General features: G+C 38.7%; 1 protein-coding gene across 3 annotated transcripts in view; it reads left to right on the top strand.

Annotated features, from left to right (window-relative positions):
- Positions 1–8,863: 8,863 nt before the first annotated feature.
- The window catches only part of SPATS2L (spermatogenesis associated, serine-rich 2-like), a 33,422-nt gene continuing 26,356 nt past the window's right edge, over positions 8,864–15,929 (top strand). For 2 of the 3 annotated variants that reach the window (XM_010285830.1, XM_010285829.1), the window contains exons 1-3: positions 8,870–8,966; positions 12,574–12,623; positions 13,571–13,811. In XM_010285830.1, the coding sequence (XP_010284132.1) occupies positions 8,960–8,966; positions 12,574–12,623; positions 13,571–13,811 (298 nt within the window). In that variant the 5' untranslated portion in view covers positions 8,870–8,959. Of the gene's footprint in view, positions 8,967–12,573; positions 12,624–13,570; positions 13,812–15,929 lie in introns of all 3 variants that reach the window. The other variant, XM_010285828.1, reaches the window with a different exon arrangement.

Here is a 15,929-nt window from a genome sequence, read left to right as displayed (position 1 = left end):
GCTGAGTTACACAAATCCATTACCATCCACACAAATATAAACAGGCCTTGTTAAAAAGAACAGAATGGAATACAGTTCCTTCCCAGTTCTCCCTTTCTTCTACCTCAGTGGTTGCAGATCATAATATATTCAAGACTTTGATCCTGCTAAGACTTGAATGAAGCCAAAAGAGCCGTACATCTGCACGCAAATACTTGCTTGTGTAAGTTTCTGCAACAGTAGAACACAGGTTTCTCCTTAAATTGAACATTGTTTCTCTGTGAAAGAAATGTAGTAGAGAGCCCATGAAGTTTAGGCATAACGTTTGTTTTGTTTAGGGTTTTTTTTTTGTTTGTTTCATTTTTTTAAATGGTGGCCTTTCCCCATGTTCACTCCATCATCAGATTCTAGTTTTCCAAGGAAATAAGACCTCTGCCAAGGTGATGTGAGGCTGAGGCAGACATTTTGGGCATTATGCTCACACACAGGCTCTGTAAGACTCGACCCCTAATTTAAGTCATAAGAGAATTTTACTATAGTATTGATATTTATATAATTCATTCTTGGCATTTCAGCTGAAATAGTTCATAAAGTCAATAGGTTAAACATTCTATTTTATAACTTTTCTTCCTCCCCCCACCCTGAGAGATTTACATAAGTGTTGGCGTGCGATCTCAGGAAGGCTAATGGAAGTTTCCATAGTTGGCAGAGGCTCCTGCAGCTGTGATACTCTTGTGGGGAGCCAGGACTTTTCTCATTACCATATTTTCATGCATATAACCCACAGATTGTCTGGAATAACACAAGTTCTGCATTTCAGCAGACACAACTGTCATTACTTGCCTGCATAACTAGTAAGAGGAGAAATTTACCATCAGGATCTCTCTCAGAATAATTCCTTCTGCCATCACCCTTGCTATAGTCTTCCTTCACTATGCCACCCTCCCTCTTGCCTCTGATTATACTCATCTCTGTGCCTGAAAATATAGTATAACTGAGGACTTGTTTTCTAGTATCAGGATTTTCAGAGACGCAGTTATACATAGTTCAGATCATATGCACACAAGTTCACTGGATTAAGGGATAAAATGGGCCAAACTCATTGGCTTAAATCCAACATAATTCCATAAAAATTAGTGGAGATATCTGGGCATTAACCTAGTACATCACCAGAAGAGGTGCTGAGATTCTGAATGACAAGGCCTTCAAAGAAGCAGCAGTTGGAATGAGGAATACAAGTGATGCATTGTCTCCTGCCACAATTAGACCCTCTTAGTTTAACAAGAGGAGAGTGAATATCAGGCTCTCCCCAGGATAGCCATTCAACTTTGGCATGTGATTTTGATTTTTGATCCAAAGAAATATTGGGAGTTGTTCAAACTTCAAGACTTGCTGTTGGGCCTATCTTTTTTTTTTTTAATTGTGTATCTAAACATGTTTGAACGAGTAAGATCTGGTGTCAGCTGCAATTAGCAAAATACTCATTCAGATGAAAATCTTCTTCTTGGGATTCTGTTAGGAGTGAAGTTTTGCTGAAGTTGTCCTGAAAGGCTTGCTTTTTCATTTGTCATTTCAAGTATCAGAGCTGTAGGAGCAGAAGGGCAGGTTTGGGCCCAACCGCTAGGAAATTTTATTCAGATATGTTTTGGGGGATTTCACAGTTTTGTTTACATTACATCATAACTGTGGTTTTCATAAGTGATAGCATGCAAGGAAAGAATAGGATTCATCGTGGAAGGAATAGAAGTAGTATATAAATTTAAAATCATACATTACAAAAGAAAGTAGTTTCCAGTCTATGATTCACTAGGTCTTCTTAAAGCTGACCTTTACAGCTGTTCCTTGTCCATGTGTTGAAGTAGATGAACTCAGTCCAAAGACCAGCAAAGTTGATGAAAATGTACTTGTGTCACTTGATGAGCCATTTAACTTGAGTTAAGATGTTACAGATTCAGATCTCTAAATAGTGCTGTCATTATTCAAGCAGAATAGTTCTTACTGAGCCAAAATTTTAATATGTTCATTCAGGATTCCTGAAACGTCTGTTTTTTCCACTTCATTAGTTTAAAAATTTGGGGGACGGGGTGACATAATAAGTCCATGATGGCTGCCTAAAGTAGTTTACTGCAGCAAGTAGAATTTATTTTGTGCTTATTGGGGGTAAATGATCTGAAGGTATCAGTGTGATAAACAGGTCATGTAGTGGAAAGAGGTGCAGACCTGATCAAAGCTGTTATTTTGCACAAAGGGAATGTTAACAATACTTGTTCAGTGTGTCATGATGAACTCAGTAAAGCTTCTGGAAAAATGTCTCCAACATAGGAAATGGGCTCTTAATGTAGAAATGTCAAATTGTATTTATGACATATGTTTGTGTAGGAGTTTTCCAAACCTTAAAAAATTCTGCCCTAAAGTGTTTTTAAAATGCATTTTCCTTCTTAATGTAGCCAGGACATTTGCTAATGCTAAATTCCTAGATTATAGAAACCAGCAGAGTTCTGAAGACAGCCCTCCTTCCCTGCTCCTCTTGCAGGATTTGGGTCAACCCCAATTGGAGGAGTAATCTAGCTGGATGTGGCCTACACTGCTACCTGTCCTCAGTTGCAGTGGGCATATATGGTGTGTATGTGTACGTAAAGATTTGTTTCTGACATGCAGTAAAAATAAAGTAGGAGAATGTCTGTGTATTCATTGATAACCATACTTCTAAATGAATTTAGGTCCCAATTTGGAGAAAATCTGTTGATCTTAATGTTTAGTACTAAGTGAAGGTGGATCTGCATTAGTGTTCCTAACCAAGCGTAAGTAAGAATATTTCTGAAAGAATAAGTGAGCATAATAGTAACTTAATTCAAGGGGATTAGAGCAGCTGTGTTCAGGGGTTTCAGAACAGCCGTGAGCTTTCAGCAAAGAAGTTTAATTTGTCACTGTGTCAGAAATATATAAACAAATTCTCTGAACCCCGGATATGTTACTTATTCACCAGAAACATCCTCTTTGAGGTAATGCCAAGGGGGAGCAGATGGAGTAGAGCAGCAAACAGGCAGCAATTGATTCCATGTTGTTACAGTTGCCTGGGAACCATTTGAAACTTTACAGAGAACCTAAAGGACTCAGATGAATACACAGCAATGTCAGCTTGGTTCTGGGTGCAGAGTAGGTAACCTGCTGTCACAACTTTCAGGCAGCCTGTATTTCTTTTTGAGCTTGACTTACCAGGAAAGTCTCACGAGATGGGTGTTTGTGAGGACTTTGAGTGAGATATCATGAGAGGTTAGAATTCCAGTGTCCTCCTCTCCTGTGCGCCATGCTCCTCAGAATTAACCAGTTACTGAATTTTTTTTTTTTCAGCGAGCCAAAAATTTGCCCCAGTTGAGATTGCCTGTAGTTTAACAGTAATCCTCAGAAAAATAGTCAAGTATATCTGATCAGACCCTGGGGATTTTATTTTGAGGTAGAAACAGCTTATGTGAGGGGACTTGGAACCTTTTTCAATTTTGATATCACTTCTGAGCAGTCCTTGGAAATTTGTGTGAGACACTGATAAAAACAACCTCATGACTGTGGAATTCTGGTCATGATGAGACACAACCTGGCTCAAATTGCAGCAACTTTACCAGGGCTTGAGCAAGCATTTCAAGCGACATGTGTGCTTAAGATTTCAGCTCAGAAAAGTGGTTAAAAGTCTTCTAAACTTTGAACTAGCTTTAGCCTTATCCAGAAGAGTAGCTAGGTCCACAGGAATTAAATGCATTCTTGCAAGGTACGTCTCTGGATCATGGGTTTAAATGGAGGTGAACGTGGGTTCTGCCTTTGTGTTCTTGAGCATACACAGTTGTTTTCAAGATCACAGCTTTATATTTTAGATCTATGATTGCTTTAAAGTAGCTTTTGTAAGCTGAAATTCTGAGCAAGTTATCTTAGTAGTAAACAAAGAAATGTGCTTGTCGGTCAGGCTACAGGAGGGAAAGCCCAGGAATTTAACTACTGTCAGTGACAGCTTCTCAACTAATGCTGACATTAACAGCACAATTATTTGTGGTTCAGAAGGTATGTTATTGAATTCTCTTCATGTCCCGGAATGCTTGTCTAGCATCCAGATGATGACAGAAGTTCACTGGGAATCTACACTGGATAAAGACAGGATGAATCACAGAATCATTAAAATAGTTGACTTCCCTGTAGTCTGTCTGATAATGTTGTTCTTCCTATGATCAGGTTTCAGCCAGTAGGAAAAAACTGTTTTCTCCCACATACATGGAAATAAATCTAATAAAGTAGATGGCTGTGAGTTTGTTCTTGCAGACTGTTAGGTATTAATGCAGTAAGGCTGCAAGTTAGGAGGTTCTTTGGCTCTTGTACTTTTTTTTGATCCTTTAGGATGTTAAATATTTTTTAAAAAGGAATGTGTTGATGGGAAGTCATACAATATTGGATTATTCCAGTTCCATAATCTCATAATCTGTTGCTTATATGTTGAGAAGATGGACGTTCTTGGTAAATTTGAGGACTATAAGTTTAGAGAGATAAAGCTGAGAATTATCTCCTGTCCTGGAATCATCCTATCACACCTTTAATAAAAATGAGCTCTGTGTAGTTTTCTGGATTGGGAAGTGACTGACTTTTCTCAAGCAGCTGGAGACTTGTAAGCAGTTGAGGTGTATAGCTGTACTAGCAACAGGGTGGGTTTATCACCTGAACTGGCAGGTGAACCAGAGAGGAGGCAGCATACCTGGGCTGCCTAGATCCAGCTCACATCCAGCCCTTTAATATATCTCCCAGCTGTCATCTTGTATTTGTCAAGTGTTCCTGGAGCTTTGTTGTACCTCCATTTATCACAGTCTGTGATATGTCTCTTATGACCTTCAGCTGTAGAGGTGCATTTGTTTTAGGCTTACACTCTCAGGAAGGTTGTCTACCCCTCCCTTTGGCAGCTTCTTTTGTATTGCTGTGTCCCTTTCCAGAAATATATGGGACATGTTTTGCATGTGGGGACAGACCTGAGCTTCAAACGTAGAAATCTGCACATATTTTTGAAACCAGGGTGAAAGGACTAAGAGGCAGAATGTCAGGGACCTTGAAATTTACATGTCTAGTGTAAGCCTTGTCATATGGGCTAGTCTCCCTCAACATAGAATCATGCCTTGTCCTCCTCCCAGATACACTGTCAGGTCACAGTTTGAGACTTGTAGCCATTTGTCAATGATTTCTGGATGTCCAGAAATGCCTGTGTACAATAGTTCCAGTGTATTCTGGATGAAAACATCCATCAAACAGTGCATATGTTGGAGACCTGATGTTGGCGAGACAGGTCTGTCTTTGAAATTCCAGAAAAAAATATGGTAACATTATTCCATTTTGTTCATTAAAAATTTGTAAGATAAAATATTTTATTTCAGAACAAAACCTTCTGGGATTTCCCCTCTGTTGGAATTCTGGGTTTATATCTGCTTCTGTTGTTTCTGCACAGAGCAGTATATGTATTTTGTTTTTCTTAATATTGACATATTCTACTGGTTGCAAATTTTAGTTTTCATCTATCTTATCCCACATAAGTCACTGCAGAAATCTGGAAAGCAGAAACACTAAGACCTTGTAGGTATCATAGCATATGTACACAAGGGAAGCAGATTAAGAAAGCATAAGCAACTTCTGATCTGGAATTTCCGAAGTCCTGGATGCTTTACTTTGCAATCTGATGTTCTTTTCCTTAGGAATTTTTTCATAAAACTTTTTAACTTTTTTATTTTCTAAATGGAAAGATAAACAAATATATATTTTGTACAGCAGTCAACAAAGCATATTGTTGGGGTTTGACAGTAGAACTGTTGAGCTCTGCAGTACATTAATATTCCTTAAATTGAATTTTTATCTAGTCCAATTCAAATGGGACTGTGTCCACAGTGGTGATCATATGCTTAATTTCTTTTCTCTGTATTGGCAAGTATTATTCCTAAGATCATCATTTTGGGTTTTTTGGGTTATCTCTACAACTAGAATGTTTCCATAGCCTTTTTGTATTTAGTCATAGTACTAGTCAGATGAATCACAGTTTAGCTTTTAATGCTGTTTTTTCTATTAATCAAAAATTTCTTAACAAAGACCACACAGTGCAAACAAAGTCTTCAGTAGATTCTGTAGTCCACAGAAAACGTAGTCTGCCTGGTCGAGTTCTTGTGTGTCAGTGTTCTCCACCCCACAGATGTTGTTCTTAATGTCTTTAAGAAGTTCCCCAACTGCAGTGTGTGGCGATTTGCCTGATCTGTCCTGTGGTCTTGGCCTCACTTTGCTGTTTCCAGATGCTTCTTGAGGCTTCCAGACCTTTCATAGCAAAGAAGGACCTAGAAGCCGTATGAAATTCCCAGGCTTATATTTAAAGATTATTAGAATACACTAGATATTTCCTTTTACTATTTTTCCTATAAACAGTTGCCACAAGATTATGCAATTCTGAGTAGGCAGCGAGATGATCCACATGATTGTGAAAGAAGAGGGGAGGTTTTTGTGAGAATATGAAGATGTAATCCACATGGTGGAAATGTTTGGCAACTACCAGCTTGAACATAAAATGGACTGCAGCTTGTGGCCTACTCAACCCTAGTGTCTTTGCCAACTTTTGTTGTTATGGAGCCAGCTCAGTTCATACTTGTTGCGGCTTTATCAGTGGATAGCATGCCTGTGCCCACAATCAGAAGATGAATAAAACTACTTTTCCAGGGCTTTCTCTGCACATCCTGTTGATTTGGGGTGGTTTTCACTTGAATGCCTGCAGTGCAGAGAGAGCTATACTCGCTACTTCCCTCCCTATGGATACACATCAGCTGGAGAGATAAGCTTGAGTAGACAGAGATTTTCTGGATAGTTTCTGGGAACAACAGTGTCTGGTTCAAGCTGTCCAGTTGACAGCCTAGCCTGTCTGAACTTCTAACATAAAGTTGCCTGTGTTTATTAGAGATGCCAAAGTAGCTAGCTTTTACGTTGGGACCTAGCTTGTGGGCAAGCCTTGATCAGTCATAGGGTGGAAACATTAGACAAATTATTTGATGGGTCTTTGGGAAGGGTCTTTGGGAAGCAATTTAACTCTACTGCCCTCTAAATTATGGTTGTGGCCTGTGTTGTCCAAGGTTAGACTTGCTACTTGAAATGTGTTGTAGGCAAATGTGAAGCTGCAAAGAGATGTGTGATAGGGTGATGGAAAGGAGCAGAATAAATCATATTAATTAAATCTACTAAAGTTGTGTGCTGAAGTCAGAAAGTGGCCTGCCTTACACAGTGAGAGAGATGAGCTCATCTAGAAACATCCTCCAGAAAGTCTGATCCTGTATGGGTTTAGCTGAAACAAGTATCAACCTTTTGCAGTGCTGAAGCTAAGTCCAGCAGGCGTCGTGAATCAGAACACCCAGTCACTGTTCATTAACAGAACTTGAAATGAGTCATGGCTTATGTTAGTATATGGGACAGGAAAGTACAGTGGTTGAGTGGGGTGAACATACTACAGCAAAATAAGATTCTTTTGGTCATAAAACTGAGCACTTAAGTGTTCTGAATCACCTTCTGGTGTCTCTTTATGGATGGAGACTCCATTAAAGGAACGTAAAAAGATTGTTCTTCAGCATCTAAATGGACAGTTAAGACAAGGTAGTGTGAATGTTCTCACCATCTAAGCCAGCCTAGCTCCCTGATACAGATTTATCTTCACGTATTATTTTTTCACAATTGTATTTCACAGTACAATAAAAAGACCACCAGTGCTTTGCAACAAGAAATTGGCATGATGACATCGTGATGCAATAAATAAAGTACAACCTAATCAAGGATGTATTCGCACATTCCAGAAAGACGGCAGCAAAGAAGGGCGCTGGATAAACATTTGCAGTGCAATAACAAGTTTCTAATAGTAAATACATGCTGAATAACTTGACACAGAAGCTCAAAAAGCTGATTTGGAACAATTAGACTGGTTTTGGCACCAATTCTCTTGTTTTTTCAGAGTACTACCATAGGCTTTTGTTAGTTTTGCTAATTAAGTTTAACCAATTAATGGGTAACTGTTTACTTGCAGCTAAATTACATGGGCATGAGAACATAAATCACCAACAGGATTCCAGTAAGAATATTTTATTTAAAACGTAGTGGGCTGAATTACCATTTGGTGTAAATGGATACTGAAGATAATACAGCAGTAGCAAATGCTGTGAAACTGAATGTGTGGGTGTAACACCTCATCCATCAGCACAGTTTCCTGAAGGAAGCATTTGGCTTCCCATGTCCTTTGTTCAGGGTTTTGTTAGACAAACTTCCTGGTCACATATATATGGAACAGCAAATTGAAATTATACTGAGCAGCCACTAGAGCTATTAAAAATGATAGTTTTCTTTCAGCTCGTGACTATTTTCATGCATATTACTCTTGTCGAGATGTAAAAAAACCCACTGATTCTAAGTTTGATGTAGCAAGGCCATGCAACAGCCTTGTTGAAGTAGTTGTGTACTCTGTAAGTTTGTAAAGGTAATGTGTCTTGTCAAGTCTCATGGCAGCAAATGGAACATTTAGCAAAGAAGCATAAGGCCAAATTCTGTCACGTTTAGTTAAACTAGTTCTCCTGTGGTGACTGAGGGTAGGATTTGGTTCCAGGCTTACTGGCTACCAGTTCTGTGATTTGGTCTCTTGAAGAAATTGTTTTCAGTATTTGCACGGCGTGAGCCAGGTGAGGAGAGGATGGGTATTGCTTCATACGGATACATTGCCATATACTTGTAAGCATGTCATATATAACATGCATTTATATAAACATTCATTGGCACAGAGGTATGTTGTTGTCTAAAGGAGTATGATAAACCCATATGTTACTGTCTTCCTTTTTTTTTTTCCTTCTAGATCAATGCAATCCGATCAATTGTTCCGAACAAAAGCAATAATGAGATAGTTCTGGTGTTGCAGCAGTTTGATAACAACGTAGACAAGGCTGTTCAAGCTTTCATGGATGGTGAGTACAGTGTACCTTTTTTACTAAGGCATGAAGTGTTCAATTGCATGCTAAAGTATTCATTGTCTCTAGTGGCTCAAAATATATTCTGCTGTTCTGCTGAAATTCAGATGATTGTGACACTTAAAATTTTTTTTTTTTTTAATATATAATTGATCCTCCTGTCTCTGTCTTTGCATCTTCACAGTATGACATGGCTGTTAATCTGTCCTACCTGACTTTGCCACGTTTTGGTGCCATTCTTGTTGCAGAACTTCTTTATTCTGCATGAAAGTTAATGCTCTTTAAAGTAAATATGTCAGGATATGATTCACTATTGAAGATACAGTACCTAATAAGAGTTTGGGATAGTTCTGAAGCGGATAACCAGGCCCCTAAACCTGATGCATACATTGACATTCAAACCTCGGTCTGAATTTTGCAAATAGCCTTGACATTTATAATGGCTCAACCAAGACTCCATTGAAAGTTCAAGCCATTCTAAAGCTGGATCTGAGTTTGTATTTTGCGTCATGAGACCATCTCTAATGAAAGGTCACTTGTATTTAAATAACACTTTTCTGATAAATACATAATGGCAAGTATTTTGGACTTTCACCAAAGTCTGTAAGAAACCCTTTGCAGGAATAATGCCCATACTATGGGCAAATCCTCTCAAAAATCTTTGTAGCTTGGGGCTGCTTAAAAGATACAGAAGTTTAGTGGTCTCAAAAGTCCTGTATATCTTTAAAGTGCCTCATGGTGATGATTTTTCATCTCATCAAGTTGCTTATTTCATATCTATTTTACTTCAGAATAGTTTTGGGTTTGATTTGGATTGATTTAGTAAAATGTATCAGCCAAAAAGCATCATGATGTACTAGGAATTACTTACCAATATGCAAAAAGCAGATGCAAGCAAACTGGACTATTTAAAATGCATCAGAATTCTTCCATCAGATCTATATGGTGCCTCTTGATTCAGGCATCTGCATAGACAGTCAGATACTGACAGATGTACGGAAATCAGAGTTTGTTTGTGCGCACACACATACACACAGAGAAAGGAAAATGTGATGCATCTAATTAACAATCATTTTGTTTTCTTGTAATATATGTCCTGGGGAAAGTAGTGGAGGGTTGCTCCATGATTATTCAGTAAGTTTCTTTCATTAAATTTATTTTGTCTTAAGTTACCATTGCTCACTTGTGGTCTATGAGTTGTTTCCAATGGCCCTTCAAAAGGGGAAGTGCTTTCATAGCCATATGTCGTCATCTACTATGAGGAAGAAACAGGGCAAAAGCAAGCCTTGCAAGAGTGCAACAAAGTCTTGGAAGAAAAGCAAGCTGTTGTACCCTGAGTTCAAATGATCTTTCTTTGAACTTCACCAGTTTATGATCATTGTGCCTTGAGTTCAGAAATCTTTACAAGTGAGCATTTGAAAACAGCCCATATTTGTTACTGTCTGGAAACAGCGTGGGAAAAGACATGTGTCTATTGAGCTGCCACTGTGGATAGAATGAATCTAGCACTTTGAGTATCTTTTCACGAGTGACAAAAATTGCTAAGATTGAAATATCACAATTGCAGAGAACGAATTGCCACATGCAGTGAAAAACATGGGGACGGCCATGCTTGAGTGAAAAGCTGAGCACCTCTGTTTTAATGCTTCTCTCAGAGGTGCTGCATGCTGAATCAATAAATGATCAAATTTAGTCTCCTGAGATCAGTTCCTGTCTTGCTTTGTATCTGGTGTGGCATATAGGTGATGTCTCTATTATGAATTTACTTCTGTATGTGAAATTTGAGTTAAATAAAATAGTGGTTCACATGTTTTGTTTGTTATGTTAGCATTTACCTAATTAAGCATAATCAGAAGGTCCATTCAGTTGCTTTGTCGATGTATTCAAGAAAATATACTGGTGGGTTCAAATGAGGGCTTTGGGACTTGCAGAGTTAGTGCATTTCCAACAGGAGGAAACTGGGGTCAGTTGGGTGAATCCCCAATTTAACATTCACTGTTCACAGTATTCACAAGGAAGCTGAGGGAAGCAAAGCTAAGACAACACCAGCCAACACAAAAAGAGTGTTGGACAATACTGTGAGAACAGTTAACAAAGCTGTCAAGTGAAATCGCGTATTTTCAGCAGCATGGAATAAAATGGGCAACAAATGTCTGGATTTATTTCTTCATGCTGAAACGTGATGTCTGTCAAAAGATAGCATACCTTTAGGAGAGGGGATTGTATTTATATGTACATAAGTATGTATATGTATAAATACAGATATATGTATAGTTATACACATAATAGAAGTTTTCTTAGCCTTCTGTCTGCATTGTCATGTCATCTAGGAAACAAAACACGGCTTTGGATTCCATACACATTTTTTCACAATTTGACAAATTAGGCTGAGCACTGCTAGCAAGACACATAATCTCTTCTAGTGTGTGTGATAGACTCACCAGATTATTTTGGATCTGGATTATTGTGGTAGAAAAATAATTTTGGTACATTGAAAACCTCACATGTCTTTGGCTGAATACAAGTTGGCAACTTACAGTGGTCTGAAAACAGCATTACTTCTTTACACTAATATCATCAAGAGTTCACTGAAATGAGTGAGAAGAATGGCTGAGTATGAAACCCATTTGGAAAGGATAATAAATGAATATTTACTAGAATTATGCAGTGTTGGTAAAGTGATTCTTAAATTCAAGCCAAAGACCTTTAACCTGGTTGCGATTAAAAGGATTATTGTGGCAGATACTGACATAGTAGTTTGGATGGCGATTCAGACTGCGTGCTCACCATGAGCATCTGTTTTCAGCTTTAGGGTCTAGAAGAATAAAATAATGATGTTAACTAGATGCAGAAGAGTGTTCTTTTAAAATGGCAGCTGGCACTGGTCTGACCAAGGCTGTGCTTGCTTTGTTCCGTAAATTTATCTAACCAATTCATTAGGGCTGGCAGACAGAATTTCAAATATACAAAATTGTAATCATTTTTCAATATAAATTTTAACCACTTTTTTCTGCCAGGCTGAAGTTTGCTGTGTTTGTGTGACGCAAAATTTCTGCAGGAGTCCACAAAATTACTCTTTTGAATGCTAATTAAGTCTTCATTTTTATGTTCTTATGTCTTCTGAATATGACAGATAACACATAGGAAGTATATGATAAAAATGCCAAAAGATTTTAAAACTTTCGGAAGCTCTAGACTCAGAGTGGACTATCTAGTTTACCCAGTGTTTATACTACGGTGCTGAGATGCTTCCCTCTTCAGGCAAGAGATTTGAGTGTTGCTTTTTCTGGGGCTTATGCTAGCACTTCAAGTTAGGCACCTACTTAATCACTTTGTGGAATGAAGGCCATAAAAAGCAGTTATGCCAAGGAGCCCATCCACTGTATGTAGTAAATAAAATGGGTAGTGTTTTATATGTAGTAAATAAAACAGGTGACTAAAAAGAGAAAGATGGCAGTACCCTTTTTGTTCTGCACGCGTAAGAGAATCCACAACAACAAATGGAAATGCCGCCCAGCTAGGAGACTAGAAACAGTTGTTGAACACACTCGTTCTTTTTTGTAGCTGAACTTTTGTTGAAATGTTTTATCTCTCCTTTCTCTAGGCAGTGCAACTCAGGTTCTAAAGGAATGGAATATGACAGGGAAAAAGAAGGTGAGAACTTGCTCTTGAGAATCAAAGCATTCAGACCATTTATCAGCTGTCTGTAGTTGAATGTAGTACTTTGTCTGCTAACACTGGTGACTTTGCTCACACCTGTAGTCAGAATACTTGAAAGTAAATGTGTGCATTATTTTTAACACTGTTCATCTGTTGCTGTGTCTTTAGCCCAGTGTTCTGAGAGTATTACTGGGACGGCACATGTGTGTACATGTGGGTGGGAGCTAGACCCTGGACAAGTACAGAACAAATCCCAAAATAGCCCACGTGCAGAAACACTTTTAATAAGCAGTTGTATCCTGGATAGTCACAGACACTTACAGTGCTAGAGTTTTTGCTGCCAGATGTAAAAATAACTTATGCATAGGAGTCTTCCATTAGGAATCGTGCATTAGTGACACTATCAAGTCAGATTCAAGTATGCATTTGGGATATGATCTTCATGCTTATTTATCTCCAAGCCAGAGCTGTACCAGGAGGCTGCCCTGTAAGTCACTGTCATGGAGGCTCCTCGTTATGGTTGGGTGAGCTACAGTAGCAGTGGCTAACCTATGTCCTCTGTGATCACTTTCGACCTCATCAGAGTGATGCCTTAAGGGTTTGTCCATGTTACTGCATGGATGTCCCCTGGATGGTTAGGAACTGCTTGTCCTATGTGACTGCAAACATTTTGAGCAGCATCTTAGCAGAGGCTCTGTTACCATTTTGCAATGCAAGTATTTTGTGTGGAAGGAAGGGGAAAACTATTTGGGGGCTTCAGGTTTTATTTGAAACAGTTTATATATTAAGCTGACCAGATGCAATGTGTTGTATAGCACAGTATGGCCTGTAAATTGCATTCCACTGCTGTCACTTGTATGACATTTTAAGAGCATGGACCATTTACTGATTAATTTTGAGTTTATATGATGTCTCTGTTCTTGCAATATTTCTTCTTTTAGAACAATAGGAGAAAAAGGAGCAAATCTAAGCAACACCAAGGCAATAAAGATCCCAAAAACAAGAATGGTGGACCTGAGAAGTCATCTCAAGAGCCCCAGGGAATATATGACTGCCAGCTCAATGGATGCTTTAAGGACAACTCTTGCAGTGGTTCTGCCAATCAGAAACTGAAAGCTGCTTCTCTTGAGAACAAAGGCTCAGGATTTGTAGAGTCAGCGCTGGTCTGTCCAGAAATCACAGGTCAGTTCATCTGGCACAAGACACCTTTTTAACTGGCAATAGCCAAGCCCCCATTTACATAAAGATTGTGGTATTTTTATTGTCATGAAGTAGAATATAATAAAAAGAAGTTGGGGAGAGGTGCTTGTGCAGAATAATGCACGTAGTTATTAAGACAAGCAAGTAGATCTATATCTGGGCCCAATTCATTGAAATATGTTTCCTTGCAAAATGTCTTTTTTTTTCTGGAGACAAAAGGATCAAACTATAATTAGAGGCCCAGCTGATACAGAATATTGCAGATATAAATACAGAGGAATGCAGGGCTAGAAAAATGGCTTAAGTGTAAAATGGTGGCAAGCAATAAAGTCCCTCATCTGGAGCAAAGTCATCTGAGCAGTACGAGCTTGTGGTATATTACAGGATTTCTGCATTGCCTAGTCCAGACTAGTCCATTTTTTCTTCTTCTCCTCTCCTCTGAATAGGCTAGTCAGAGTAGATCTCTACTGGCTTTCAACCAACAATACAGGTTGGACGGGGCTCTGAGCAACCTGCTCTAGTTGAAGATGTCCCTGCTCATTGCAGGGGGGGTGGACTAGATGGTGGTCCCTTTCAACTCAAAGATTCTGTGATTCTATGATTCCCTAACACGGAAGGGAGGGCCTTTGTGTTGAGGGAATGCAGTCTGACAGCCTCTTAGTACACGCACATTTCTGCTAAGGTCTAGATACTGATTCTGAAACTCTGGGGGACAGTAACACAAAGCTATTCCCCACTGGGTTATAGTAGATACAAAGTTATGATTATAGCAACAGCAATGAGAACAATTGCTGCTGTTCTGGGGGAGAAGCTCTGTGAAAGCTTTTGCCTTCACGTATCATTTCACAAAGCTCATATTTAATTGCTGTCAGTACTGGTAATGGTTTTTCAGCTCTTCATATTTCAAACTTATAACAGCTCTAGATTATTGGCTGCTGTTAGTATTTTCTTCCTGTGTCTTAAGCAATATGTAAGACTGCATTAAAAGAACTTTCCTTGAAATCCTTTTTTCCATGGTTGCAAGTACAGTTCTCAAACTGCATTTTGCAGGAGTGTGACAAATGGATAATTGTCCTGAAACTAATTCTCTGTTGTTTCCACATGACTTTGGTGGTGCCAACCTCTGGTCAATTAAATGAAAACTCTGCAACCTATAGCAGCCACATAGACAAAGTACTTTGTCCTAAGAATTTGATGCCTCGCAAAGGATCAGAGATACTCTTCCTGCCCTTGCTAAAGACTCCAGCTTACTTTAGATAGAATATGCCATAAGCCAGAAAATTATGCTCCCATGTCAAACTTCTTAGAGTTGCATTTTTTGGTTTTTGTTTTTTTGTTTGGTTTTTTTTTTTTTTGAAACGATACATACATGAGTACAGACACATAGAATGAATTCTCCATGCATGGGGAGTGTTCTCTAGGCGGTAATAGACCTCAATGCAAGAAGAGTACCCACATGCTTAGTGATCTTCTTCTGTGGCATTGGGATTGAGTCCTTTTCTTTTTGACATGATACAGTGTAGAGTTGTACATATCAAGGGCTCAGAATTTTTCTTCTACAATTTTTTTGCTTTTACAAGTGACAAATGAGATATTACCATAGGTTTACAATTTTTTATAAACTTTTACACGTATACCCTGTTTCAAAAATGGGGAGAGAGGGAGAACATAAAAGAAAAAGGTGGAAAAGAAAGGAAAGGAAATGGAGAGAAAGGAAAACCTGCAACTTTAATATTCAAGTTTCCCTTGCATAGTAAAATAAGTTCCTTGCCATTTGTTTAATACAGAGAGGAATGAATTTCTTCTTCATTTTCAATTGCACAAGAATTCTTGTCTTTTGCAGCCAGTATAATAACTACTTTAAGGTCAAAAGCCACCTATGTACATATTGTTAAATTTGTACTGAAGTGCATGGAACTAAATTGAAGAGAAGGGTGATCAGGCACCCTCAGGGGCCAGCAGCTGCACCCTTGTGGTTTCTGAGCAAGTCACACAGACTGCTCTAAAGCAGTTTGAAATGCTGAAGTGAGTCCAAAGTGCACCCGTTTCATATCGCTCCCTCTTGTGTTGTGATCTCACTTGTTTTGTTCTTGTCTGGCT

This window comes from Phaethon lepturus, unplaced genomic scaffold (genome assembly GCF_000687285.1).
Source record: "Phaethon lepturus isolate BGI_N335 unplaced genomic scaffold, ASM68728v1 scaffold10994, whole genome shotgun sequence".
NCBI lineage: Eukaryota > Metazoa > Chordata > Aves > Phaethontiformes > Phaethontidae > Phaethon > Phaethon lepturus.
This window is presented reverse-complemented; position numbering and strand designations above follow the sequence as displayed.